This window comes from Canis lupus, chromosome 18 (assembly GCF_011100685.1).
Source record: "Canis lupus familiaris isolate Mischka breed German Shepherd chromosome 18, alternate assembly UU_Cfam_GSD_1.0, whole genome shotgun sequence".
NCBI classification, from domain to species: Eukaryota; Metazoa; Chordata; class Mammalia; order Carnivora; family Canidae; genus Canis; species Canis lupus.
Window position 1 is genome coordinate 402,769 of NC_049239.1, and position 24,526 is coordinate 427,294.

General features: G+C 62.3%; 1 protein-coding gene across 1 annotated transcript in view; it reads left to right on the forward strand.

The window, feature by feature from the left end:
* Positions 1-24,526, forward strand: part of ABCA13 (ATP binding cassette subfamily A member 13) — a 232,906-nt gene that overhangs the window by 119,015 nt on the left and 89,365 nt on the right. The window contains exons 38-44 of the mRNA XM_038562528.1: positions 6,271-6,408; positions 7,158-7,338; positions 9,005-9,223; positions 10,515-10,711; positions 13,942-14,099; positions 14,786-15,016; positions 21,022-21,115. Of these exons, the coding sequence (XP_038418456.1) occupies positions 6,271-6,408; positions 7,158-7,338; positions 9,005-9,223; positions 10,515-10,711; positions 13,942-14,099; positions 14,786-15,016; positions 21,022-21,115 (1,218 nt within the window). The remainder of the gene's footprint in view (positions 1-6,270; positions 6,409-7,157; positions 7,339-9,004; positions 9,224-10,514; positions 10,712-13,941; positions 14,100-14,785; positions 15,017-21,021; positions 21,116-24,526) is intronic.

The window sequence follows — 24,526 nt, forward strand, 5'->3', positions numbered from 1 at the left end:
GCTAGTGGGGAGGGGTGGGCGTGCCACGTGCCGGCTGGACAGACACTGCTTTTGCAAGGTCTCTATTTTATATTTTTAGCAGGAATTGCTTTAATGACATGTGACGCCCTTGCTGAAATTACTTGTGATTCTGTCTCTGTGTTTTCCAAAGCACCTGAATCTTTCAAATGGCATCTCGCCTTTAGAGTCAAGAACTAAAATAAATAAATAAATAAATAAATAAATAAATAAATAAATAAATAAATAAATAAAGTCAAGAACTAAAACCGAAGGAAAGAGAGAGAGAGAGACTGACTCTGATCCTATAGATTCAATATGAAGGGACAGAAAAAAATCCCGTCCGTTCTATTTACAAAAACGTATTTCAGACGCGGAGAGCTCACGCGTTAATTGAAGGATGACAGGGAACCCAGATGGAATGTGCCGCCGACAAAGTTATTTTGCAGAAAAAGCAGGGGAGAGACCTCCTTGGCCTCCAAGGGTGAAAGAGGGAACGCATACCTGAAACGTGTCTGAGTTTGGAATATTAAGTTCCAGGAATGAAAGGGTGGGTTCTGGAAAATAAGTTTTTAAAAAAATGAGCTGAGGAATTACAAGGTAAAGGTGAAACAGAGCGAGAAGCGCCGGGTGTGACGAGGCGACTCGCCCGCTTGGGGGCCCGGATGGCGTTCGGGGCATGTGATGTTGACAGTAGTGGTTGGTCGGCGGGCGGGAGGTGTCAGGAGCAGAGGGTCGGGGCGCGGGGGGACGCGGGACTGGAGGGTGGTGGGGAGTCGCTGCCCAGGGACAGGCGGCCGGAAGGAGGTGGACAGACGGTCCTCGCAGACCGAAGCACAGTGGAAGTGGAAGGGTCATGACCCCGGAGGAGAGAAGCTGAGCTTCGGGGAGTGAGGGCTCGCCCGGGACAAAGCGAGTGGCGAGGGGTGTCAGTGTCCCTATACGTCGCCGGCGGCTCAGGGTCCACAGGGCGATCACCGGGGGTGTGGGCGGGAATCCGGGGACCTGAGTCCGGGGCTCCTGGCGGGATGCTGTCCTGTATACTGTGATGGGCCGGTCGCACCCCTTCCTGTAGCAGCGGCTGCTCCCGGAGCCACAGGGTGGGAGACAGAGGGGTGCGGGGCTGCGGGGCTCTGTGCCGTCGAGGACGCTGCGGCCACGAGGAGGCAGCGACCCCGCGGGGGCTCAGGGCGGGCAGCTGGGGAGGCCGGCTGTGGGTGAGGAAAGGGGCCGGGCCACGCGGACAGGGACATGGTCTGTAATGGGCGCCCACGCGGGGCCCTGGTGAGGGATCCGGGGAGGCCCTCGGGCTGCGGCCCCTCCCCGAGGTCCTGCGGAAGGTGAGCGGGGGGGAGACCGGGCCCAGGGAGGGAGGACGGGTGAGCTGGGGTCGGCTGCGCTGCCTGGGCGGGCATAGACGTTGGGGCCGAGGCTCTGCCCTGGGGGAAGGAAGCACACGCAGCAGGCAGCTGTGTCCAAACCCGGAGACGGAGACAGGCCACCGCCGCAGGCAGGTCCTGTGCGAGACTGCCGAGCCGGCGGGGGCATCCGATGGTCCGTCTCAGGCACGCGGACCTGCTGCCTGGAGGTGCTGCTGCGTGTCGGCAGCAACCGTGCCACGCTGCCCGTCCCAAGAGCAGTAGGATGTGTCCGTGCGAGTCTAGCGTAGAGGACGGTATGCATCAAGGACGAAACTACACATCTGGCGAGGGACGCCCCGGTGGCTCAGGTCGTGGCCTCGGGGTCACGGGATCGAGTCCTGCGTCAGGCTCCTCGCTGAGCGCGGCATCTGCTTGGGATGCTCTCCATCCCCCATCCCCACACGTTTCCTCTTTAAAGATCGGCGAACGTGAAGTAGAGCTGAGTAAGCGGACAGGGTGCCACGTTCCCCAACGTGGGCGTTTACCATTTTAAGTGTGTTGATTGTCTCCAGATCAGTGTATAAGTTCATATGCCTCATACCGCTTCAGGTGAAGCATTCTATTGGGAAAGTCGAGTGGAACCCACATAAATCATTTAAAAAAAAATACTAAAAAGGCAATTTGGTTTCAACCGGTGAAATACTTCTCAAGGGCAGTGAGAAATGTAAATTGATGACAATGGTCAAAAATTGTTGAAAATAGTGAAGGGGGGACTTTCTGGGTGGCTCAGCAGTTTAGCATCTGCCTTTGGCCCAGGGCATGACCCTGGGGTCCCGGGATTGAGTCCCACATCGGGGTCCCTGCATGGAGCCTGCTTCTCCCTCTGCCTGTGTCTCTGCCTCTCTCTCTCTTGCTCTGTGACTATCATAAATAAATAAATAAATAAATAAATAAATAAATAAATAAATCATAAAAAAAAAAAGGAAACTGCCAGAAAATACTGATGGGCTTTCCTAAGTGGGATTGCGATTTTGAGGAGCTCTCTGACCCGACGCGTTCCTTTTAGGACAGATGATTTCCATCGCTCCTTTACTCTCCTGGAATGGGATCCGCAGCTAGTGAGGCCGCCTTCCAACCTGATTTGAAAGTTTAATGTAAATTAAGTGTAACGTTAAAGAAAGAAAAGGAAAGTGATCTGTAAAAAATAATATATAAACTCTCAGCGCCGAGGCACGACTGTTAGAACAAGGAGGGAGGTACTCGGACGCTTTCCTTACTTCCGAGGACAAGGTTCGGATCTAAGGGAAGGAAAAGGATCCAACGCCGTTTGGTACTAGAAGCAAGGAATACACATGGCAGAGATAAACGGGATGAGAACTGTCATGAAAACTAATGTTAAGCAATCAGAGTTTTTTGTATGTGATAAGAAATGCGGGGATAATTTAATTAAACTAGGAATAATGTGGGAGGAAACATTACAGCCAAGGGAAGTGGATAAATGTGACTTGAAAAAAAAAAAAGGATTTTATTTATTTATTCACGAGAGGCGCAGGCAGAGGGAGAAGCAGGCTCCATGCAGGGAGCCCAATGCGGGACTCGATCTCAGGACCCCAGGGTCACGCCCTGGGCCGAAGGCAGGCACTCAACCTCTGAGCCCCCCAGCTGCTCGTAAAAGTGACATTTTTGTAAATGATCTGGGTCTTACTCGAAAGTGTGGGGTCAGATAACTTCTCAGGCTCCAACATGGGGTGGGGGCACCTGCGTGGCTCAGCCAGCTCGGCACGGGGCCCTGGTCATGACCTCAGGGTCCGGGATGGAGCCCCGGGTGACGTCCCTGAGAGCCGAGGCACAGGCACCTGCAGGTGGCGTCAGACGTAACCAGGTCCTCCCTGCCCCTCACCTCAATGCGGAATCTCTACGACATGATGTTTTATTATTTTGCTGAGCGACTTAAAAAATACGCAGAATGATGATAACCGGACGTAGCTTCTCAAACACCTTTATTAACGGAGCGTAGCGCGTTTCCTAAAACTGCCAATTCTGAAAATACTTGGTTCTGAGTTGGTTCGAAGCGGTCGCAAATCCTTTGTCCTGAATCTGTGCGTCGTGAGCCACGCGAGCGGCTACTGCTGAGCTGCCTGGGGTCTCCACAGACGTCCCGTTGGCATCGCACCGATGACGTGGTTTCCTGAAACGCTGGGCGTTTCTGCACCAGAAAACGAAATGCGTTTTCAGTGCCTTCCTGGGAGGTTCGGTGTCGTTACAGCTGCCCCAGGGCGCCGGGTTCATAGGTCCTAGGCCCCGCCTGCTGGAGGTGGCTTTTCTTTTCTTTTTTAAAAGATTTTATTTATTTATTTGACAGAGAGAGAGAGAGAGAGAGAGAGAAAGAGAGAGAGAGAGATGGAACAACGGGGGGGCAGAGGCAGGGGGAGATGGAGACTCCCTGCAGAGCAGGGAGCCCGATGCGGGACCCGAACCCAGGACCTGAGCTCCTCGCCGCCTGGCTGTGCGAGACGGGCCTCCCAGGGGGCAGGTCAGGGGCAGCTCTCTTGGCTGGGCTGTCCGGGCACCCGCAGCACACCCAGCCCCGCGGACCCCTCCCAGGAACGGCCGGTCGTGCTCCCATCGTTAAGCACGTGCCTTCTTATCGCCGGTGCTCCTGATACCCTGACGTCTTGGGCCTCAGTGCCCCCCCCCCGGAGGGACTGTCCCCAGGGCTGGCCCCTACGTCCTAGACGTAGCTCGCTGTTCTGTGCACACCCGGCAACCCGGCTACGCCCCGCTGCCGCCCCGTGGGCTCTCCGGCTGCTGCCCTCATGGCCCAGGGCTGGGACGCGCAGCCAGGAGGGGCCCCTGTGCCCCGGAGCCTGCTCACCTGCCTCACCTGCCTCACCTGCTCCTGCACAGCAGGCACAGCAGCGGCCACGGCCTCAGTCCCCTCCCTGTGTCTCCCGACTGCGCCTGTCCTGCCCCTGCCCTGTGCGCCTGCCCTGGGGCCTGAGCAGCCAACCACCTGCTCCAGGCGGGTTCCCGTCTCCCGGCCTCCCCAGGCCCCAGTGATAGTAACACCTGCAACTTAAAGGGCCTGTTGGCGGAGCCACCCCGAAGTCCGCTCGCACAGCCATGGGCACCCCTGCAGGTGGCTCAGCCCGGGAAGCGTCGCTGTGGGCGGGTCTGGGTGGGTTGGAAGGCCTCACGGCAGGGCCGGGGTGGGCAGCGTCCCCTGCCTCCCCGTCCCCTGTCTGTCTTGTCCCTGCAGTGCCTGGTGGGTGGGGTCCCCTCCCCATCCCCCGTCTGTCCCGTCCCTGCAGTGCGGGGTGGGTGCAGCCACCCACATTTCTCGCCCTGCAGCCTTGGCGGGAGGCCGGGTCAGGCCCGCGGGGTTCGGGGCCAAAGGCCGCCCTGTGCAGAGCTCCCCGCGCACACCTCGCCCGCCCTGAGCCTTCTTGTTTCATAGACTCTCCTCCATGCGCTTCCAGTTAAAGTTGGTTTCGCGCCGTCTGCCTGGTTTCACCGGCTTCTGTGTTGACCCCTGCGGGGCCTTGGGGGCCAGGGCTTAGGAGCCCCCGGGCCTGCGTGCCAGCAGGCGGCTCCCCTGGAGGACAGGCCCTCGGAGCGCAGGGCCTTTGCACATATAATGTGCCCGGTTACCCCCGGTTGCGGGGCTGGTAGACGCTCAGAGGCGCGTTTGCACTTGGAAGGGAAAGCCAAGCGCAGGGCGGTGCCCCTTCGCCTCTGCTCATCCAGACGCTCATCGCCCAAGGTGTTTGGGTCCGTTGCCCGCCAGCCCTCGAGCTGTCAATGGCGCTGATGCTGGTCACCGAGCGGGTCCCTCGGCGGAGCACCGAGGTGCCGGGCCTCCCCGCTCGACTCGGGCGACAGTGCGTCAGCTGCTGCAGGCCTGTGCCCGGCGGAGCAGCTCCCGGGGGCTGCTGCACGCAGTTCCTCGATGTCCTGCCGCGGGCTGGGCCCCTGCCCCCCGGGAGGGAGGGGTGCTGACAACACCCTGACTCGAGTGGTCGCCTCCGGCAGGTGCAGGGGGAGAGCGTGTGGCATAGGCCATGGTTATCCAAGGCTGCTCATCCCTCCCCGCCTGGGGTGCTTGGTTGCTGGCTCGGGCCTTGGAGAACATCCTGCCTGCGGGTGCATGTTTTCGGGGGCGGGCGTGGCAACACTGGCCGTGTGGCTGGCACGGGAGAGGCCGCAGGAGGCTGGTTGATGGCCCCGTCCTGTCCCTCTGCCCTCGCTCCCCGTCTGCCCTAGTCTGTCCCCGTGAGGACGTCCATTGGATGGGATGAGGGCTGACCCGGGGCCTCGCCTGGCCTTAGGCACCTCTTGAAGGCCTTCCTCCAAAGCTGCCCCATTCTGGGCAGCTGGGGGCTCGGGCGTCCGCGGGAACCTTGGGGGACACGGCTCAGCCCGTAGGATCCCAGCCCCGCACCCTCCTTCACTCGCCCCATCTGTGTGTGGTCGTGTCCTTGAGCCTCCGGTTACACTGGGTGAGTATCGCCCATGTCTCCGTGGCTGCAGGGCCACTCGGGCCTCAGCTCCCAGTCACTTGGAGGATTCTGTGCACGTGTGCAACTGACCACGTCACCGGGCAGGGGGAGGGCGCGGAGCTCTACTCCGGGGACGTGCGGCGATTGTTCAGCGCTGTTTTTATTTTATTTATTTATTTTTTGACATTTTATTTTATTATTTTTTTATTGATTTATTCATGAGAGACCCAGAGAGAGGCACAGCCACAGGCAGAGGGAGAAGCAGGCTCCATGCAGGGAGCCCAACGTGGGACTCGATCCCGGGTCTCCAGGGTCACGCCCTGGACTGAAGGCGGCGCTAAACCGCTGAGCCACCGGGGCTGCCCAAAAATAAACTGATTTCCATCATGTTTTATTATTTTTTTTTTTTTCAGGAGCTTTCGGTTTAAGGAAACCGTGGTATTTCCCCTTTACTGCATCATATTGGAAGAGTCTGTGTGGCTTAGCAGCAGGAGGACGCCGCGCGCCTGGCCCTGACCTGTCCTTCCCCCACGAGGACTCCGACAGGGAAGGTCTGTAAAGCAGCCGCGTCGGAGGCGCGTCTGTCTTCCCTTCCGGTTACTTACCTTCTGTTTCTCGTGGGGCTGGAGTCTCCAACTGTGCCCCTGCCTTGGCTGCCGGCTGCCCCGGGGTCCGTGCTGGGCTCAGAAGCGCGGCTCGGGGCCATGTCCCGAGGAACGATCCCCCGGTGGTGGCATTGGGCCGGGGGCCAGAGCGCTGGGGTCCTTCCATCACCTGCTGTTTGCAGAGCCTCTGTGCGCGCGTGCACCTGCTCCACGGCCGCAAAACAAAGCTTGGGTGCTAGCATGAGTGGGTGAGAAACAAAGGTGAAGGGGGCAGCTGCCCGGTGTGCTCACAGAGACGCCACGAAGGTTCCCCCAGGCCTCGCCTAGGCCGTCCCGTGGAGGCGGGACTTCAGAGGCAGCCCCTGGAAGGGAGCACAGGCTCCCATCACGGCGCTTCCATTTATATTTTTTAAGATTTTATTTATTTATGAAAGATGCAGAGAGAGAGAGAGGCAGAGACCCAGGCAGAGGGAGAAGCAGGCTCCCTGCAGGGACCCCGAGCCGCCCGGCCGCCCCGTAATTTCTGCTGTGATGTAATTGGCCTCTTGGTTTCCGTGGGGAAGGGACTCGCGCCTCTGGGTGCGTTTCTGTGAGCTGCGATCCGCGTCCGAGGCTGCGCTGCCAGGGCCGAGCCGTGTTCTGGGGGCTCCGGGGGCTCCGGGACCCGTCGGGGTGAGTCGGCATCTTGTCTGCAGGGTCCTCGCGACACGACGGGGCGGGGGCGGCTGGAGGAGGCCCCCCGGGCGTCGCCCTGGTGTCCGTGACCAAGGAGTACGAGCCCCACAAGGCGGCCATCCGAGACCTGAGCATCACGTTCCACAGCGACCAGATCACCGCCCTGCTGGGGACCAATGGCGCAGGGAAGACCACCGTCATGTGAGTCCCGCCCCACGCTCGTCGACACACGGGACAGACGGACGGCCCCGGGGCCTGAGCCGCTCGGCACTGGCGGTGGTGACCCACGGGGCCCCGGGACAGCGGGCGGGTGGGGTCCCTCGACCCCTCGCTCCCCGCAGATGCCGCACTGTGTCTTCACGTGGGTCCTGGGGCGCCGCACCGTCCCCCCGCCACGCTTCCTTTCGCTCTCCTGTCTCTGGGAACTTGAATCGGGAGGGATGTCTGCAAGGTTCTCCACTGCCTGAGTCCCGGCTTGACTTCTGGTTTGGGGCCCAATGGCTCCAGATTTGATTAAAGAACCAGACCGTGGGGCTCGATCCCAAATCCGTGAGATCAGGACCTGAGCCAAAAGCAGGAGTTGGGGGCTCCACCCGCTGAGCTGCCCGGAGGCCCCTGCTTTGAGCTTCTAAAGCAAAGTAGCAAAATAACACACAGAAATCTCCAATAGAAGTCAAAAAAAGGGAAGTTTTGCTCTGTGCTCGGAGCTGAAGTCCAGCTGCCCATCCCGCCGAGCGTTCGCAGTGTCTCAGCTCAGGACGGGGAGCCCTCGGGCGCCCGGAGACTCGAGCCAGCGCCCCGCATCCCGCCGACAGCGGAGCGCGGGCGCCTGGGGCCTGCGAGTGCGTCGTCTCTCCTACCCCCAGGAGGCCTGAAGCCTGCGCGGCTCGGTCCCTGGGGAGGTTGGCGGAGCTGCAGCCTGTGCGGGCCGTGAGCTGGGCGCCGGCGCAGAGCACTTTCGGGAGCCGCGCCCTCCCTGGTGCCCTCGGGGCGCTGACGCTGGGGCTCATGGTGGCCGTGACGCATCGCCCCTGGGCGCCCGGCGCGGGGCTCTGGGGCCGTGTGCTCATCCTTACACCTGCTGTGGGTGGTGGCCGAGCTTACGTCCAGGTTTGCGGGGTTGTAGACGGGGCTGCTATGGTCCTCCCCACGGATACTCCTGCGTGGATGCACCTGTTAGTCTTGTGCATAAGCAGCCAGGGGCGGATTTGGGATTTGCTACGAGCTAGGGGCGGCGGGCGTGCCTATAAAGTCTCGGAACCGTGAGGACGGCCCCAAACCCCTGAGTAGTGAAGGTTCTGAGCAGGCAGCAGAGCCAGGCCGTCCCCCGGCTCCCTCTGACTGGGTCAGGGCGGCGAGCTTCCGCGGGGTCCCTGGAGGTCACACGTTCCACGTGCATGCAGGCCGTGGGGTGGCGGGCGGGCGGGGGCGCCCCGTGGGCGGCGGGCTCGTGCTCTGCTTGCCTCAGGTCTCCTCAGGTTTTAAAGATTTACTTATTGGAGAGAGAGGGAGCACAAACGGGGCGCAGCAGAGGGAGACGCAGACGCCCCCCTGAGCGGGGAGCCCCACCGGGGCTGGACCCCAGGACCCGGGTCGTAGGGGAGCCCGAGGCGGGTGCCTCGCCGACTCAGCCCCCAGGCGCCGGTTTCCTTACCTTGTAACGGAAGCTGGGTTCATGATCCTGAACGCCCGCGCACCGGCATGTTCTAGGGGCTCAGGTTTGGGGCCGTAAGCATCGTCACGGGCCCCCACTTCCCAGGAGAAGCCAGCGACACTCCGCAAGCGCCATGGGGTGCAGCCGGCGGCCCCCGGGTCTGGCATCCGGAGCGGCCGCTCGGGGCCCCGAGCTCACGCGCTTCTCCGGCAGATCCGTGCTGACCGGCCTCCACCCGCCCACGTCTGGGGCCGTCCTCGTCCACGGCAGGAGCCTGCACACGGACTTGGCCGCCATCAGGAGGGAGCTGGGCGTGTGTCCACAGCGGGACGTCCTGTTGGACAACCTCACCGTCCTCGAGCACCTGCGGCTCTTTGCCGCCATCAAGGCTCCACACTGGACCCAGCGGACGCTGCGCCGGGTGGTGAACAGGTCAGCGCCAGCCCTGCCTGCGCCCTCCTGCCCGTGACCATCCAGAGGCGGAGCCGGGCCTGCGGCAGCTTGACGACACCCGTGTCCCAGGCTGACCCTCCCGGGGGCTCCGGGTCGCTGCAGGGGCCAATGTGCAGGATGGCTGCAGGCTTCACGGCTTAAAATACAGACTCGTGGTCTGCACGTGGTGAAGGTGGAGTCGGGCGGCCTTCGGGGTTTTGTCCAGCCCTATAGCCCCGTGCTCGGCCTCTGGGTTCCCTGCCTCCGCCCCATGCAGGGCTTCTGGGTCCCCCCGCCCGCCCTGTGCACAGCATCTGGGTCCCCTGCCCCCACCCCATGCACGACCTCTGGGTCCCCTGCCCCCGTGCAGTGCATGACCTCTGGGTCCCCCGACCCTGCCCCATGCAGGGCTTCTGGGTCCCCGCCCCCACCCCCACCCCAAGCAGGACCTCTGAGTCCTCCGACCCTGCCCTGTGCACAACCTCTGGGTCTCCCGACCCCACCCTGTGCACAGCCTCTGGGTCCCCTGCCCCCGCCCCATGCAGGGCTTCTGGGTCCCTCGCCCCCACCCCGTGCACAACCTCTGGGTCCCCCACCCCCACCCTGTGCACGGCCTCTGGGTCCCCCTGCCCCCGCCCCGTGCAGGGCCTCTGGGTCCCCCTGCCCCCTTCCAAAACTCTCCTGTGTCTGAGACCTGGATGCCCACATGGCGCGCCCCTGGGAAGGAGCAGGGGACCTGTGTGCGCAGGAGGGCTGCTCTTATTTGTCCCTTGCTGGTGGCATTTGAGGGAGCGGCTCCTCTGGGAAGGCGGGTAGCTGTGTGTGGGCCGGGCCACAAGGTTTGTGCAGGTGGCCCCGTGGTGTGCGGTGGGTGGGCCTCTGCTTGCCCCCCTGCAGCATCCCACCGCGCCGTCCCATGGGCCCCCCCACCGTCCCACGGCCCCTCCCAGCATCCCACAGGCCCTCCACTGTCGCACGGCCGCCTCATCCCACGTGCCCCCGCAGTGCCCCATGGAAATCTAGGTCCCTTAAGAAAATACTCCTGGGAGGGGGACGACTGTTCTCCCCAAACAGCCCTGGGTGGGTCCTGCGGCCCCCGCGTCGCGGCCCGTTGGCGCAATCCCTCCGAAGGCCAGGGTGGCTGGGGCTCGTCCCCGAGCGCCCGTGGCTTCTGGGCCTCGTCGGCGCCTCCGGTTTGCCGAGTCCCCAGTCGCTGGCGGTCCCGGCGGGTGGACGAAGCCAAGGAAGGCTTTAGGCGTTCGGGGACAAGAGCGAGGAGCTCTCCTTGCAGGACCCTGGAGGATGTGGAGCTGACGCGGCATCAACACACACAGACCCGCGTCCTGTCGGGGGGCATGAAGAGGAAGCTGTCCATCGGCCTCGCCTTCCTCGGCGCGTCGCGGACCGTGGTTCTGGACGAGCCCACCAGCGGGGTGGACCCCTGCTCGCGCCGCGGCATCTGGGACATCCTCCTCAAGCACCGCAAAGGTAGGACAGGGCGCCCTCCAGAGCGTCCCCGGAGGCCGCAGAGCCGCGTGGGGCCGGGTGCCAGCCCCGCGAGGACCCATCACTGCTTTCGGAAGGAACGGTCACAAAGGTGCAGGCGGAGCTGGTGCGTCGTGAAGTTTTTTCAAGATCTTTACTGCAGAGAGCGAGCGGGGCTCTCGTGGGGGGAGGCGACCTGAGGTAGGCCCCGCGCCGAGCAGGAGTCTGGGGCACCCCATGACCCTGAGGTCACGACCTGAGCCAAAACCAAGAGTGGGGTGCTCGTGGGACGGAGCCACTGGGCGCCCCAGAGGCGGCGTCCTGCAGCGTGTGCCGTGCTGGGCTCGCCCCCCGGGGCCGGTGTCCCTCTGTGACCGCCTGGCCCGCGTGATCTCCGCTGCACTGTCCCCGTCCGGGCTGCGCCTCCTCCTGGAATCTCAGGCTGCGGGGCGGGGGTGCGGCTGTGGCCGGGAACCCGCGTCCTGCGCTTGCTGAGGGAGCCTGGGTGCTCCCCGGGCACCTGCTGGGCGCTGACCCTGGGCCCCACGCGTCTCCGCTGCTCTATCCCGTGTGTCTGGGTGACGTCAGGGACGGGCTCTGCCGTCTGCCTCTGTCTGTGACCCTGACACCTAAGCTGCGTGGACGTGGCCTTTCACGCAGAGACACTGTAATTGGGAAACACGTGGCAAGGACCGGGAGAGCTAGCTGGGTGCTGTCGGGTGCAGGAGTGGCTGGCGGGGTTTCCGCCCCGCTGCGCTCTCCGACCTTCTGTGTATGGAGATGCCTTCTGATGCCTCCATCTCCTGCGGGACATGGAGACCTGCTGCTTAAGACACAGAGAGGGGGCGCCTGGGGGGCTCCGTGGCTCAAGTCGTGATCCCGGGTCCTGGGGTCGAGGCCCGCGTGGGGCCCCTGCTCCCGGGGCACAGGGGGAAGCTCCCCGCTTGGACCGGACCCTGGGCCCCACCTGAGCTGTGAACGCGTCGCCCCAGGTCCTGGGGTCCTGAGCCGCAGCCCCCTCCGTCCTGCACCTGCTCGTGCGCCCTGGGGAGACACGTGGGAACAGAGGGGGAGCCCCGGGGTGGAGGAAACAGGTGGCGGCGACGGATGGGGGAGGTGATGGGATGCTCCAGGGTCTCCAGCCCGGGTTGTGGCATGCGCTGCCGGTGGAAATCTCAGGAGCACGACCTCCGTGGTTACCCCTCGTTTCCCGGGGCCCTTGGAGGGTGAGCGGTGACTCCAGGGTTCTAGAGAGGCTCAGGGAGGGCCCCGGGGAGCGGGCGCCGCGCTGACTGGTCGGCTCGAGGGCAGACGAGGCTGGCAGGGCCTGGGGGTGCAGAGTCACATCAGGGCGGTGGGGTCCCCGGGAAGAGCCCCGGACCCGTCCCCCGGCTTCCCAGCCGCAGGTACCCCTGGTTCCCCACCCCCACCCCCGCCCCAGGTACCCCTGGTCCCCCCCGTCCTGTCCCTGGTCCCCTCCCGCCCCTCACCCACCGCCGGTCCCCATGGGCGCCCCGCCTCCCGGGATGCATCCACCTGCGCCCTGCCTCCTGGGATGCATCCGCCTGCTCCCCGCCTCCCGGGATGCATCCACCTGCGCCCTGCCTCCTGGGATGCATCTGCCTGCGCAGCCTCCCGGGATGCATGCACCTGCTCCCCACCTCCCACGATGCATCTGCCTGCGCAACTTCCCGGGATGCATGCACCTGCTCCCCGCCTCCCAGGATGCATCCACCTGCGCCCTGCCCCCTGGGATGCATCTGCCTGCGCCTCGCCTCCCGGGATGCATCTACCTGCTCCCCGCCTCCCAGGATGCATCCACCTGCTCCCCGCCTCCTGGGATGCATCCACCTGTGTAGCCTCCCGGGATGCATGCACCTGCTCCCCACCTCCCACGATGCATCTGCCTGCGCAACTTCCCGGGATGCATGCACCTGCTCCCCGCCTCCCAGGATGCATCCACCTGCGCCCTGCCCCCTGGGATGCATCTGCCTGCGCCTCGCCTCCCGGGATGCATCTACCTGCTCCCCGCCTCCTGGGATGCATCCACCTGTGTAGCCTCCCGGGATGCATCCACCTGCGCCCTTCCCCCTGGGATGCATCCACCTGCGCCCTTCCCCCTGGGATGCATCCGCCTGCTCCCCGCCTCCCGGGATGCATCCACCTGCGCCCTGCCCCCTGGGATGCATCTGCCTGTGCCCCGCCTCCCGGGATGCATCCACCTGCTCAGCCTCCTGGGATGCATCCGCCTGTGCTCCGCCTCCGGCCGGGCAGGCCGAGCACCTGGCTGCACCTGCACTGCTCCTCGGGGTGTACCTGTTGGACGTGAGGGAGGGACAGACCCCCGAGCGAGCGCGTGGGGAAGCCCCAAGGTGCGCACGCCCCTGGCGTCTGTGGCTGCAGACCCGGGAGGGATGAGCGTCCCCGGGGCGTCCGGGGTCCTGCCCTTAGGGCCTCAGGACACGCAGGTGACCTGCGGCAGTGGTGTAGGGCCCTGCCGGTGGTGGGCGGGCGCTTGGTCAACCGCGGTGGGTCCTTACTGAGGCTGAAACGAGCAGGTGCAGGTGGGGGGCAGTGGGGGGCACATACCTTGGGAGGGAGGAGCGGGGAGGGGGCGTCTCGAAAAGTGATCCTTGTCCTTGAGGTTAGGGCGCGTCTTGAGGCATCCCAGCGTCCCCCCGAGGCCATCCCGGGTCAGCTCTGGACCCAATACACCTGTGTGGGGGGCGCACAGTCCCTTTCACTGTCTTCGTTAGACTATTCCTAAGTTTTTTTTTTTTTAAGACTTTATCTATTAGAGAGAGAGAGAGAGAGAGAGAGAGTGCATGAGAGCAGGAGGGGGAGCAGAGGGAGGAGCAGCCTCCCCGAGGAGCAGGGACCCCTGGATCCCAGGACCCGGCGTCCCGCCCTGAGCCGAGGCCAGACGCTCCACCGCAGAGCCACCAGGCGTCCCCCCATTTTGGGGCACGTGTTCCTGTCCCTCTGCATCACCCCGTGCGCATCATTGGCCCCTCGGGGTCACCGGGGGGGGCGGACGTGGGGGAACAGCATCAGGTCCCCGGGGCGCCTGCCCCGAAGCACGGCCTCCAAGCTGTGGCTTGGGCCCTCCCGACCTTCGGGCTCAGTGTTTTCTGGTTTGGAGTCAGGGAGGGTCCTTGGATCGTCTCCGGGGCCCCCCTCACCCGCTGGGGCCGCCGAGCTGCGGGTCCTGACGCCGCTGTGTTGGGCCGCAGGTCGCACGGTCATCTTCACGACCCACCACCTGGACGAGGCGGAGGCGCTCAGCGACCGCGTGGCTGTCCTGCAGCAGGGCCGGCTGCGCTTCTGCGGGCCCCCCTCCTGCCTGACCGAAGCCTACGGCCAGGGGCTCCTCCTGACGCTCACCAAGCAGGTAGGGGGCGCGGGACGGTCGGGGCGCAGGGCAGCACCAGGCCCCGGGCCCCAGGGCAGGTGCAGGAAAGGCTGCTCCGGGGCCAGAGAGAAGCAGGATATGGGGACCACAGCGTCCCTGTGGGGGGCTCCTGGTGGTCCAGGGAGGGGGCTCGGCTACGGCAGCTCCCTGGTGGCCCCGGACGAAGGGGCTCACGGAGTCCCGGGTGCCCAGCAGCCCAGATCCCGGTCCCCCAGGGTGAGCCAGGTGGTTACCCTCTGGGGCCTCAGTGCATCCTGAGCACCGGGGGTGCAGGCGGAGTCAGAAGCCCCCACCCGAGAGAGTGCGGGGTCCTGGCCCAGATGCTCGGGAGCATTTTCCCACGGGGAGGGCCCATCGCGCAGGCGGATGCAGCAGGGCCCCTGAGAGGTCGTGTGGGTCGGGGTGCCGGGGTGTGGCCCTGCATTGAGCTTCCTCTAGCCTGGGCTGAGCATCCCGCTGTCCCGAGGTGGCTCGCTGCCTTGCTGGGGGGATCCCATTTCCCCGGGGACCAGCAGCCTCGCCCCTCTGCATATTTTAAGGGAAAACCTAAGATGTATCCCCCGAACGCCTGTGGCCTGAATGGTGCCTGTCATTTCAAGCGTGACGCGGGTGGTGGAGACTTGGCGCTCCGGGACTAAGCCCCCTTCCTTCCCTTCTCGGGGTAGCCTTCTGTGCTGGGGGCCGACGACTCGCAGGACCTCGCCCGGGCCACGGCCCTGATACAGAGCCACGTCCCACATGCCTTCCTCCGCGACAGCCGCCCGGGCGAGCTGGTCTACGGGCTTCCCCGGGACACGGACCGGGCCCGCTTCGGGGCGCTCTTCCGGGCCCTGGAGCACAACCTGCCCTGCCTGCGGCTCACGGGCTTCGGGATTTCAGACACCACGCTGGAGGAGGTACGGACCGACGGATGGACGGATGGACGGATGGATGGCCAGGCGTGCTGGCTGGGGGGGGAGGGAGGCCGTGCACTGCGTGCGAGCCCGTGTGGAGTGTGGACGTGCCCTGTGAGGCGGGGTCGCTCTTTAAGGGAAGGATGCGTTTTGGGACTTGAGGCCTTGGGTGCCGTCAGGAGTCGCTAGGGGTGCAGACACCGTCGGTAGCTGGGGGGCCCCGTCCCCTCACATGGAGGGACACGCTCAGGGCACAGAAGGTCAAGCTTGTGAGCTCTGCTGGCTCTCGGGGCGCCCCACACGGCCCCGGGGCGCTGGGCGGGTGGCGGCACCCTGGCGGTGGTCTCTGCGCAGAGCCAGGCACGTCCTGCCGAAGGAGGTGGCCCCAAACCAAGGGCAAGCTTTGCTGGGGGGCCGTGAGGTCAGCCAGGCCCCCCCCACCTGTGAGCTTACCTGGTCATCACTACAGGTGTGCAGATTTTGGGCGAAGATCTGGGGGCGCTGGGGCATCGGGGGCTCCGGCGTTTAGGCTTCCGATTCCCGACTGTGGCTCAGTGGCTCAGGTCACTGTCTTGGGTGGGGGACCCAGCCCCGGCGGCTCCGTGCTGGGCGTGGGCCCTGCCTCCCTATGCCTCTGCACCCCCCACCCCGCCCCACACCTACTCTCAAAGCAAAACATAAAAATTCAACGGCGCAAGTTAAAATGTAGAAATCTGGGGAGGATCTGGGCCCCTGTTTCTTTACGGGTCGGGGATGGTGACGGGGCCCGAGAGGCCGTCAGGGCCTGAACCCCGGGCCGTGTGTTGGGGGGAACGGGGCTGACGACGCGTCGCCGGGGCGGGTGCAGGCCAGGAGGCGGCTGCATCCTCGGGGACACCGCGGCCAGGGCGGCCTTTGGTCGTGAGAGGTCGTGAACCTAGGGGGACTCAGCCTGTGCGTGTGGACGGCGTTCGACGCCCCAGACCCTGTCCCCCGTGACCGTGGCCGAGTCTCGGGGCTCAGAGAGGCCCGTCCCACCCCTGTCAGCAGGTCCCTAACCTCGGCCGCATGCCCCGGGCCTCAGCCCCCCTCCCACCTCGAGGCCCACCCGCCTGGGCCATCCGTGAGCAAGTGGGTGAGCCCATGGGCTTGGCGCCCTTGCAGGGTGGCCCGGGCCCGGCCACACCCGCGGGGCTTGTGGATACGCTGGACGGGCGTGAGCAGGGCCCCCGGGACACAGCCCCGGTGCAAAGGCCCGGCCTCCCTGCTCCCCGTGTCCTGCCAGTCGTGCCCCCAGGTCGGGTGAGCAAATGGCCTCATTAGCGAGGTTTGCCCGGTTCCCCCAGTAACTGATGGGAACCTCTCTCCTTCCCTTCACCCCTCCCCTCACCGCACCCTCCTCCCCTCACCCTGCCTCCCTCCCTCTGACCCCCATCACTCCTCCTCCCTCCTTGTCCCTCTTACTCTCACCCCTTCCTCCCTCCTCCCAAGCCCTACTTGTGTCCCTCCCCTCCCCCCTCCCCTCCCCCTTCCTCTCTTCCTCTCTTCACCCTTCCCTTCACTCCTCCCTTTCCTGTCCCCCTGCCTCCCTCCCTCCCTCCTCTTCCTGCCCCCATCACTCCTCCTCCCTCCTCCTCCTTCTTACCCTCACCCCTTCCTCCCTTTTCCCCTAAGCCCTCCTTCCGTCCCCTCCCTCCCTCCCTCCCCCCTGAGTCCCTTCTGTCAAACCATCAGGCCTGGCTGCATTTCAGCCACAGCCTTGGACTACGTCAGGGGGACTCTGGAACAGGAAAGTAGGTGCTCTGCCTCCTACTCCTCTCGCTCCTTTTCTCCGTCAGAATCCTTAAGCCACTTGTCTCCGTCTCCGTCTCCGGCTCCGTCTCCGTCTCCATCGTAGGCCTTACCGAGTAGAAGCCCGACAGATCAACGGGCCTCGGCCGGGCCACAGCAGGCTGCGAGCGCGGAACCCGAGGGGCCCGCGGCGGCTCTGTCACCGTCCGCCAGGGCCCCCGCGGCTGCCGCAGGACGCAAGGGCCACCCAGGCCTCGGGCAGCAGGGGCCTTCGCTTCTGACGGGGTTTTTCATGGAGGTAGAAGCTGAGGTCTTTGTAGCTGCTACGCCCGGGTGGCGATGACTCCCCTGTGGGGCGGCCCTCAGAGCCCCGCCTGCATCCCGGGTGGGAATCTGACTCCAGGCCCCGGGACCCACGAGGCTGCGCCCGGTGGGGCTGACGGCAGGGGCTCCACGCAGCCTGGGGAGCTCCAGCTGGACAGGGTCGCCCAGGAAATGCCCGCGGAGCTGCCCCTGGAGGGGTCCCGGGCTCCTGCCAGCCTCCTGGATGGGGGGACGGGGGACTCCCCTGGGGCCTCCACGCCCCCGACGGCTTTGGGGTCCCTCCTTCCCACACCCGGACTCAGTGACAGCCTGTGCTGGACCCCCTGCCCTGGGGACCCCCCTGCCCTGGGGAGACACCCGGCCCTGGGGGCCCCCTGCTCTCTTTCTAGATCTACCTGCCTGCCTGTCTATCTATATCTGTCTATTTGTCTGTCTGTTTTTCTGTTTATTTACTTGTCTGTCTATGTATCTACCTACTTGCCTGTCTACCTGTCTGCTTTTTATCTACTTGTCTATCTATCTACCTGCCTATCTGCCCTTCTGTGTGTCTGTCTGTCTATCTATCTAGCTATCTACCTACCTACCTACTTGCCTACCTGGTTACCTGGCTACCTACCTACCTACATGCTTATCTGTCTTCCTGCCCATCTGTCTATCTACCTGCCCATCTGCCTATCTACCTGCTTATCTATCTACCTACCCATCTGTCTGTCTACCTGCCCACCTGTCTGTCTACTAGCCCCTCCTTATCCATTCATCCCCCGTGGACCCTGGCACTTGGGCTGCTGCACACAGTGCTGCAGGGAGCAAAGGGAGCACAGGGAGCAGATGCCTCTTCAGTAGAGACTTTTCATTTCCTTTCATTTCCACCCAGAGGTGGAAGTGCTGGGTCACGTGGTAATTCTATTTTTAATAGAATTCATTTTAATAGAATTTTCGAGGACGTCCATGCGTGTTCCGGAGTGCCTGCCTGGGTTCCCGTCACCACCGGCAGCGCACGAGGGGTCCTTCCTCCCCATGTCCTTGCCCACGCCTGTGATTTCTTGTCATTTGGACGACAGGCGTTTGGACGGGAGTGGGGTGGTGTCTCCCTGTGGGTTGGACTCGTATCTCCCTGCTGACGAGGGACGGCGCGTCTCTCCAGGGGTCTGTTGGCCGCCTGCGTGTCTTCCCCTGAGAAATGTCTATTCAGGTCCTTTATCCATTTTTTTAAAGATGATTTATTTATCTGTTTGGGAGAGAGAGAGAGTGGGGGAGGGGAAGGGGAAGGGAGTCTCCACCAGACTCCCTGCTGACGTGGGCTCGATGCCTCGACCCTGAGATCACACCTGAGCCAACATCCAGATGCTTGCCTGACTGAGCCACCGGCCGCCCCTGCCCCTTCTTAACTTGGATCGTTCATACTGTCACCGTCGGACGCAATGTCATCATCTGTCTCGTTCTTACTCAATTTGTGTGATGGATTCACTTAAACGTCAGGAAAAGCGATGTGACCTGCCCTCATTTGGTTTTCCTTTGACTTTGGAAACTGGAGCTAATTGCAGGGAATCCAGAAGATGAGATGAGATGGGAAACGGCTTCCGGGCAGGGTCCTGCAGGAGGCCGGGTGGGTGTGTGGGGTCCTGTGCGTGGCCTGGGGCCCTTCGCCGCCACCCACTCCGGCCTCCCCACGTTACCCCGAACCGCAGGCGAGTAGCTGGGTCTGAGCGGCGCGGTCCGCGCTCCGACGCCTTCCCAGGGCTGCCGCGGGCCGCGCTCCTCTTCCCAGGGTTTACCTGTTGATTTACGGGAGCCAGTGGCAGCGAGCAGGGGAGCGGCAGAGGGAGAAGGAGAGACTCAGGCGGGCTCCACGCTCCCGGGGGCTCGATCCCGGGGCCCTGAGGTCACCACCCGAGCCGAAATCAAGAGGCAGGCGCTCAACTGACTGAGCCCCCCTGGGTGCCCCCAAATAAGTCTTCATCAGTGCGCTCGGTGAACGCTGGCGCCTGGGCTGCGGTGCCTCCTCCTGGGCCAGGAGCCGCGCTGCTGTCGCTGGGCCGGGCTGACGGCAGACTCAAGTGACCATCGGGACATGGTGCTCCGGAGTCCTCCTTCTCCCCCTCCTCCTCCTTATCCCCTCCTCCTCCCTTTCCTCTCCCTCCTCCTCCTCCCCCCTCCTCCTCCCCTTCCTCCTCCTCCTCCCCCTCCTCCCCTCCTCCTCCACTAGTATATCCCCCTCCTCCTCCTTATCCTCCCCCTCCTTCCCTCCCCTCCCCCTCCTTCTCCCCCTCCTCCTCCTTACCCTCGTTCTCCCCCCTCCTCCTCCCCGTCCTCTTCCTCTCCTTCTCCACTCATCATCCTTCTCCTCCCCCTCCTCCCTCTCCACTCCATACGTCATCCCCTCCTCCTCATCCCGCTCCTCTTCCCCCTCCCTCCTCCTCCTCCCCCTCCTCCTCCTCCTCCTCTTCCTCCTCCTTCTCCTCTCCCTCGTCCTCCTCGTCCTCATCTTTCTCCTCCTCCTCTTCCTCCTCCACTCCTTACGTCCCCCTCCTCCTCCTCCACTGGCCCGGCTTCTCTCAGGACCGGCCATGGAAGCTTCCCTTGGGCAAGTGCCGTCCTTCCACCGTGTACAAACACGCCCACCGCTCGCGGCAGCTCCGTTATGTGTCTTACTCTTACCATTTATCATAGAGGAAGCTAAGTCGGAAGCAGAATCCTTTTCCCCAGGTGGCACGCTGGCACCACGGGGCAACAGTCATTAATTGCCATCATGGTTGGTGCTGGTGGTCTTGAGGTTTGCATCTCTTCCCGGGGTTGCTGGGAGTTGGCAAGGGGCTACCTTCTAGTACAAGTAGCTGACCAGAGCTGATGAGACCTCGAGGCCCTTTACTCCGGAGGATGTCGGGTTTCTCTCCGATCTCCGTCCCATCATGTGGGATGAGATCGTGCGCCCCTCACCCCGCAGGCTTGCTTGCCAGCTCCCTGCAGGCTGGAGGCTCCTCAAGGCACCCACAGACAGTCTGTACTTGTGCATTTATCTTCTTAGATTGGCAGAGTCGGAGGGTGCAGCCTGCACAACCGCGGGCGAGGTTTTATTGTGTGCAAGCCCTCTCCCGCTGAACTTGCGCGGCTCATCATGGCTCGCCTGCTCCCGAGACTGTGCAGCCAGTGCTCTGGGCGCCGGGTCCCGAGCCTACAGGTGCAGAGCTGGCTGGGTCTGGGCAGGGAGCCTCGCCCTCGTGCCCGGTGCCTGGCTTTTCCCATGGCGGAGGCCGCTGCAGGCTCATGCACACCAAGCGCAGCCTCATGCACATGCCCTCAGGTCCCCTGGGCCCGGGCGACCTCAGGTGTGGCTCTCGGCTTGGATCGCCACCCTGGCTCAGGTGGCTTCTCACCTCTCGCTGTCCTGGGATGTGAACACACGAAAGCTGCACTCCTGCTTCCAGCTCCAACTAAGCGGGGACCTCAAGCCGTGGCTGGAACCAGCCGCTGCGGGCGCGTGGGCTGCCCGTGGGAGCCACGTCGGGGGGATCCTTACACGAGGCTTCCCACCCGTGCTGGACCAGCTGAGAGACCAGTTTCTGGGCTCACGTCCGACTTCCCGAGAGGCTGCGGCGGCCACAGACGCGGGTTGCGCTGGACGCACGCTGCTAGTGGCACCTCTGTCTGCCTGCCCGCTCCTGCCCTCAGTTGGCCCGGCGTCCGGCTTCAGTGCCCGCGGGCCCGTGGTCAGCGCTCCCCTGTCTGTGGAGCCAGGGGCGGCCTACGACCCGCAGCCGAGGGCCAGGCCAGTGCCGGGAAAGGCACTGAGGCACGGGTGTGCGTGTGCTGTACGCTGTCCTGGGGGCCTCTCCGCGCAGCTGACGCCAGGAACACCAGCACGTTGTGCACATGAGTCTGGATAACAGGAAACTTGCTTTTTCATTTTCCAAAAGGTGTTCCTGACGCTGCTGCAAGGTTCCAAGAAGCCGTCGGCGGCCGAGCGGGCGCGGTGGGACCAGAGGCCCCCAGAGCGGGCTCGGGGCTCCTGTAAGTATGCGGTGTTGCTTTGCGCTGTAAGCACGGGGCACACGCACCCGCATCCTTCCCCGGAACCCCTCGGTGGAAGGGGCCCGGACGGCGCGACCGGGAGGCAGGGCCCGTGCAGATGCAGAAGCCCGCAGCTCTCGTCCAGCCTCGTACAAGACATGGCTGTGTTGAGGGGCAGCTCACTCTCGGCTTCAGAACCGAGTTTACTGTATTAGCAGTTTCTCCGCACGTAAAATCGGAGTCATGACAACCTCTCCTCTTGTCCCTGCTCGCTCCGAACGGTCCCATCCAGCCTTGTTCTCGGGGCGCCGAGGGTGAGCGGGCGCTTTGCTGGGAGTGGGTTCCCGTGGAGAGAAGCCCAGGCAGGAGCTTCGCCTTCTTGGAGCTTCCATCCCCCCCCGGAGCTCAGTGTGGACCTGAGGCACGTGCGTTGCATAGACACCGACGTCGGGCCAACCCCAGGCTCGGCCTCTGGCTGAGTGGCTGCAGCGCCAGCAGATCGGGTGCTCGTAACAGGCAGGCACGCGCCCCGGGTGGACCAGGGGACCCGCCTCCCCCCTTGGAGACCCCAGTCCGACAGCAGCACGGAGGCAGGGATAAGTAGCAGCAGCTGAATGCGTCAGAGCCCATATCGGGGGTTCTCGGTGCCCCACGCTCATCAGCAGCACGTGACAGTTGTTTGCCCCATGTCCCAGGGCCAAAGAAACCCCAAACCCCAGCAAACCTGAGGCTTTGCACCTGCTATGTGGGGGTTTCTCATCGTTCTTTAAAATCCTTTTTAAGATTATTTACAAAGGGGATCCCCGGGTGGCTCAGCGGTTTAGCGCCTGCCTTTGCCCCAGGGCACAATCCTGGAGACCCGGGATCGAGTCCCACGTCAGGCTCCCTGCATGGAGCCTGCTTCTCCCTCTGCCTGTGTCTCTGCCTCTTTCTCTCTGTGTTTATCAAAGTAAATAAATAAATAAATCTTTTTAAAAAAAGATTTATTTATATATTTGTTGGAGAGAGCACAGAGCTAGCCAGAGAGTGTGCAGGACAGGGGAGGCAGTGAGCGGGAGCCCGGGCGGGGCTCGAACCAGGACCCTGAGACCACGGCCTGAGCCAAAGGCCCTCTGAGCCCCCAGCGCCCCCTTCTCTGCGGTTTTAATTCGCTGTTCCCCGATGACCCGCGGCGTCAGGCTTATCTCTCGTTTGAGCAGTTTTACTGAGATAGGATCCATCCACCTCACAGCTCGCCCATTTAAAGCGTACAGCGTGGCGGCTTGTGGCTTGTTCGGAGTTGTGCGGCCGTCCCCCCGTCGATTTTAGGAAAGAAACAGGGCATCAGCTTAGCCATCCGCTCCCATCCTCCCGGGTGACTGTGACCCGCCGTCCTTCTGTACAGATTTGCCTCTTCTGGGCACCGCACGTAAATGGGATCATGTAACACGTGAGCCTTTTTGACTGGCTTTTTTTTTTCCACGTAGCATCGTGTTTTCAAGGGTCACGCATGTAATGTAGCGCGTGTTCGTTCTTTGGATTTGCTAACGGTCTTCGTCTGTATGGATAGATCACGTTTTGCTTGTCTGTTCATTTGGCTGGTTTCCAGTTACGAATGCGCCACTGTGAACGTTTGCATGCAAGCTTTTTTTTTTTTTTTAAGGATTTTATTTATTTGACAGAGAAGGAGAGAGGGAGTTGAGGGAGGAGCAGAGGGAGAGGGACAAGCAGGCTCCAGGCCTGGCACAGCGGCAGACGCAGGGCTCGATCCCACGACCGTGAGGTCATGACCTGAGCTGAAATCAAGAGTCGGAGGCTTAACCGACAGACCCCGGCGCCCCTGTGTGCAGGCTTTTGCAGGCGTGTGTCTCCTGGGGTAGGTGCCAAGGAGGGGAACGGCTGGCTCGTGCGTTTACCCGTGTGACGGACGGGCCTCCACGCCGCGACCTACGCTCCGCACCCCGCGGGTGGGACGTGGGCTCCTGTTCTGCGCTGGCGCTCCAGCACCTGAGGTCGCTAGCGGGGGCCGAGGCATGTCGGGGTGCGGACGCTAGCTCCTGCGGTTGGACTTGCGGCCCCCGATGACCGAGGCTGCCGAGCACCTTTTCCTGAGCTCACCGGCGTTCGCGCATCCTCTTGGGAGAAACGTCTCTTCTGCTCCCTTACCCGGTTCTAGGACTCGGCTGACTTGGCCTCTGAGGTTGCCAGAGTCTTTTCTTACGTGAGAAGTGTGGTCCTACCCGTGGGCTTTCCAGAGATGCCGTCTGTGACGCTGTGGAAGTTTCTGTTTCTGGTTGATGGGAGGGTTTATCGTGACACGCGGAGAGCAGTAGCCGGATGCTTTCCTGCACCTGTTGAGACGGTCGTGTGGTTTTCTTGGCCTTATTTATTGATGTGACGTAGGAATTGATTTTTAGTTGTTAAAGCAGCATTTCATTGGCCAACTCAGGCAAATCCCACTTGGTTTCATGGTATAGGATTCTTTTTTTTAAATATTCAATTTATTTATTCATGAGAGACCCAGAGAGAGAGGCAGAGACACAGGCGGAGGGAGAAGCAGGCTCCATGTGGGGAGCCCGATGCGGGACTCGATCCCAGGACCCCGGGGTCACGCCCTGGGCCCAAGGTAGATGCCCAACCGCTGAGCCACCCGGGCTCCCCATGTGATTTTTTTAATAGACCGATAGATAGGATTTGGGGGTATTTTTTGGGGGGGTTGAGTCTGTATTTGTAATAAGCATTGGCCTGTGGCCTGTCGTGTTTTACGTGTTGATGTCTTTGTCTGGGATTGCTATCCCGGTGTTACCCCATAGGATGAGTTGGAATGTGTTTCGTCCTCCTCCTCCTAGTTTTTGCAAATGTTTGTGAAGAATTCATTCTTCAGATGTTTGGTGGAATTCACCAGTGAAGCCATCTGAGCCTGAATTTTGTTTGTGGGTGTTTCTTTCTTTCTTTCTTTTATTTATTTTATTTTATTTTATTTTATTTTATTTTATTTTATTTTATTTTAATTTAATTTTATTTTATTTATTTTATATTTTATTTATTTATTATTATTTATTTATTTATTTATGTATCTTTTATTGGCGTTCAGTTTGCCAACATATAGAATAACACCCAGTGCTCATCAATAATTTTATGTATTTATTTGTGAGCAAGCGAGCGAGCATGGGGGTGCGGGGGGGTGGGGATGAGCAAAGGGAGCAGCAGAGACCCCCACTCAGGGCTTGACCTCAGGACCCGGAAGCATGACCTGACTTGAAGGCAGATGTTTAACCAGCTGAGCCACGCAGGTGCCCCAAGATCTTTCTTTTATACCAGCGTTTACAGCTGTAGATTCCCCTCTGTACACCCCTTCCATGGGTCCCTTAGTTTTGGGATCTTGTTATCTTCACTTTTATTTATTTATGAATATTTACTAACTTCCTCTTT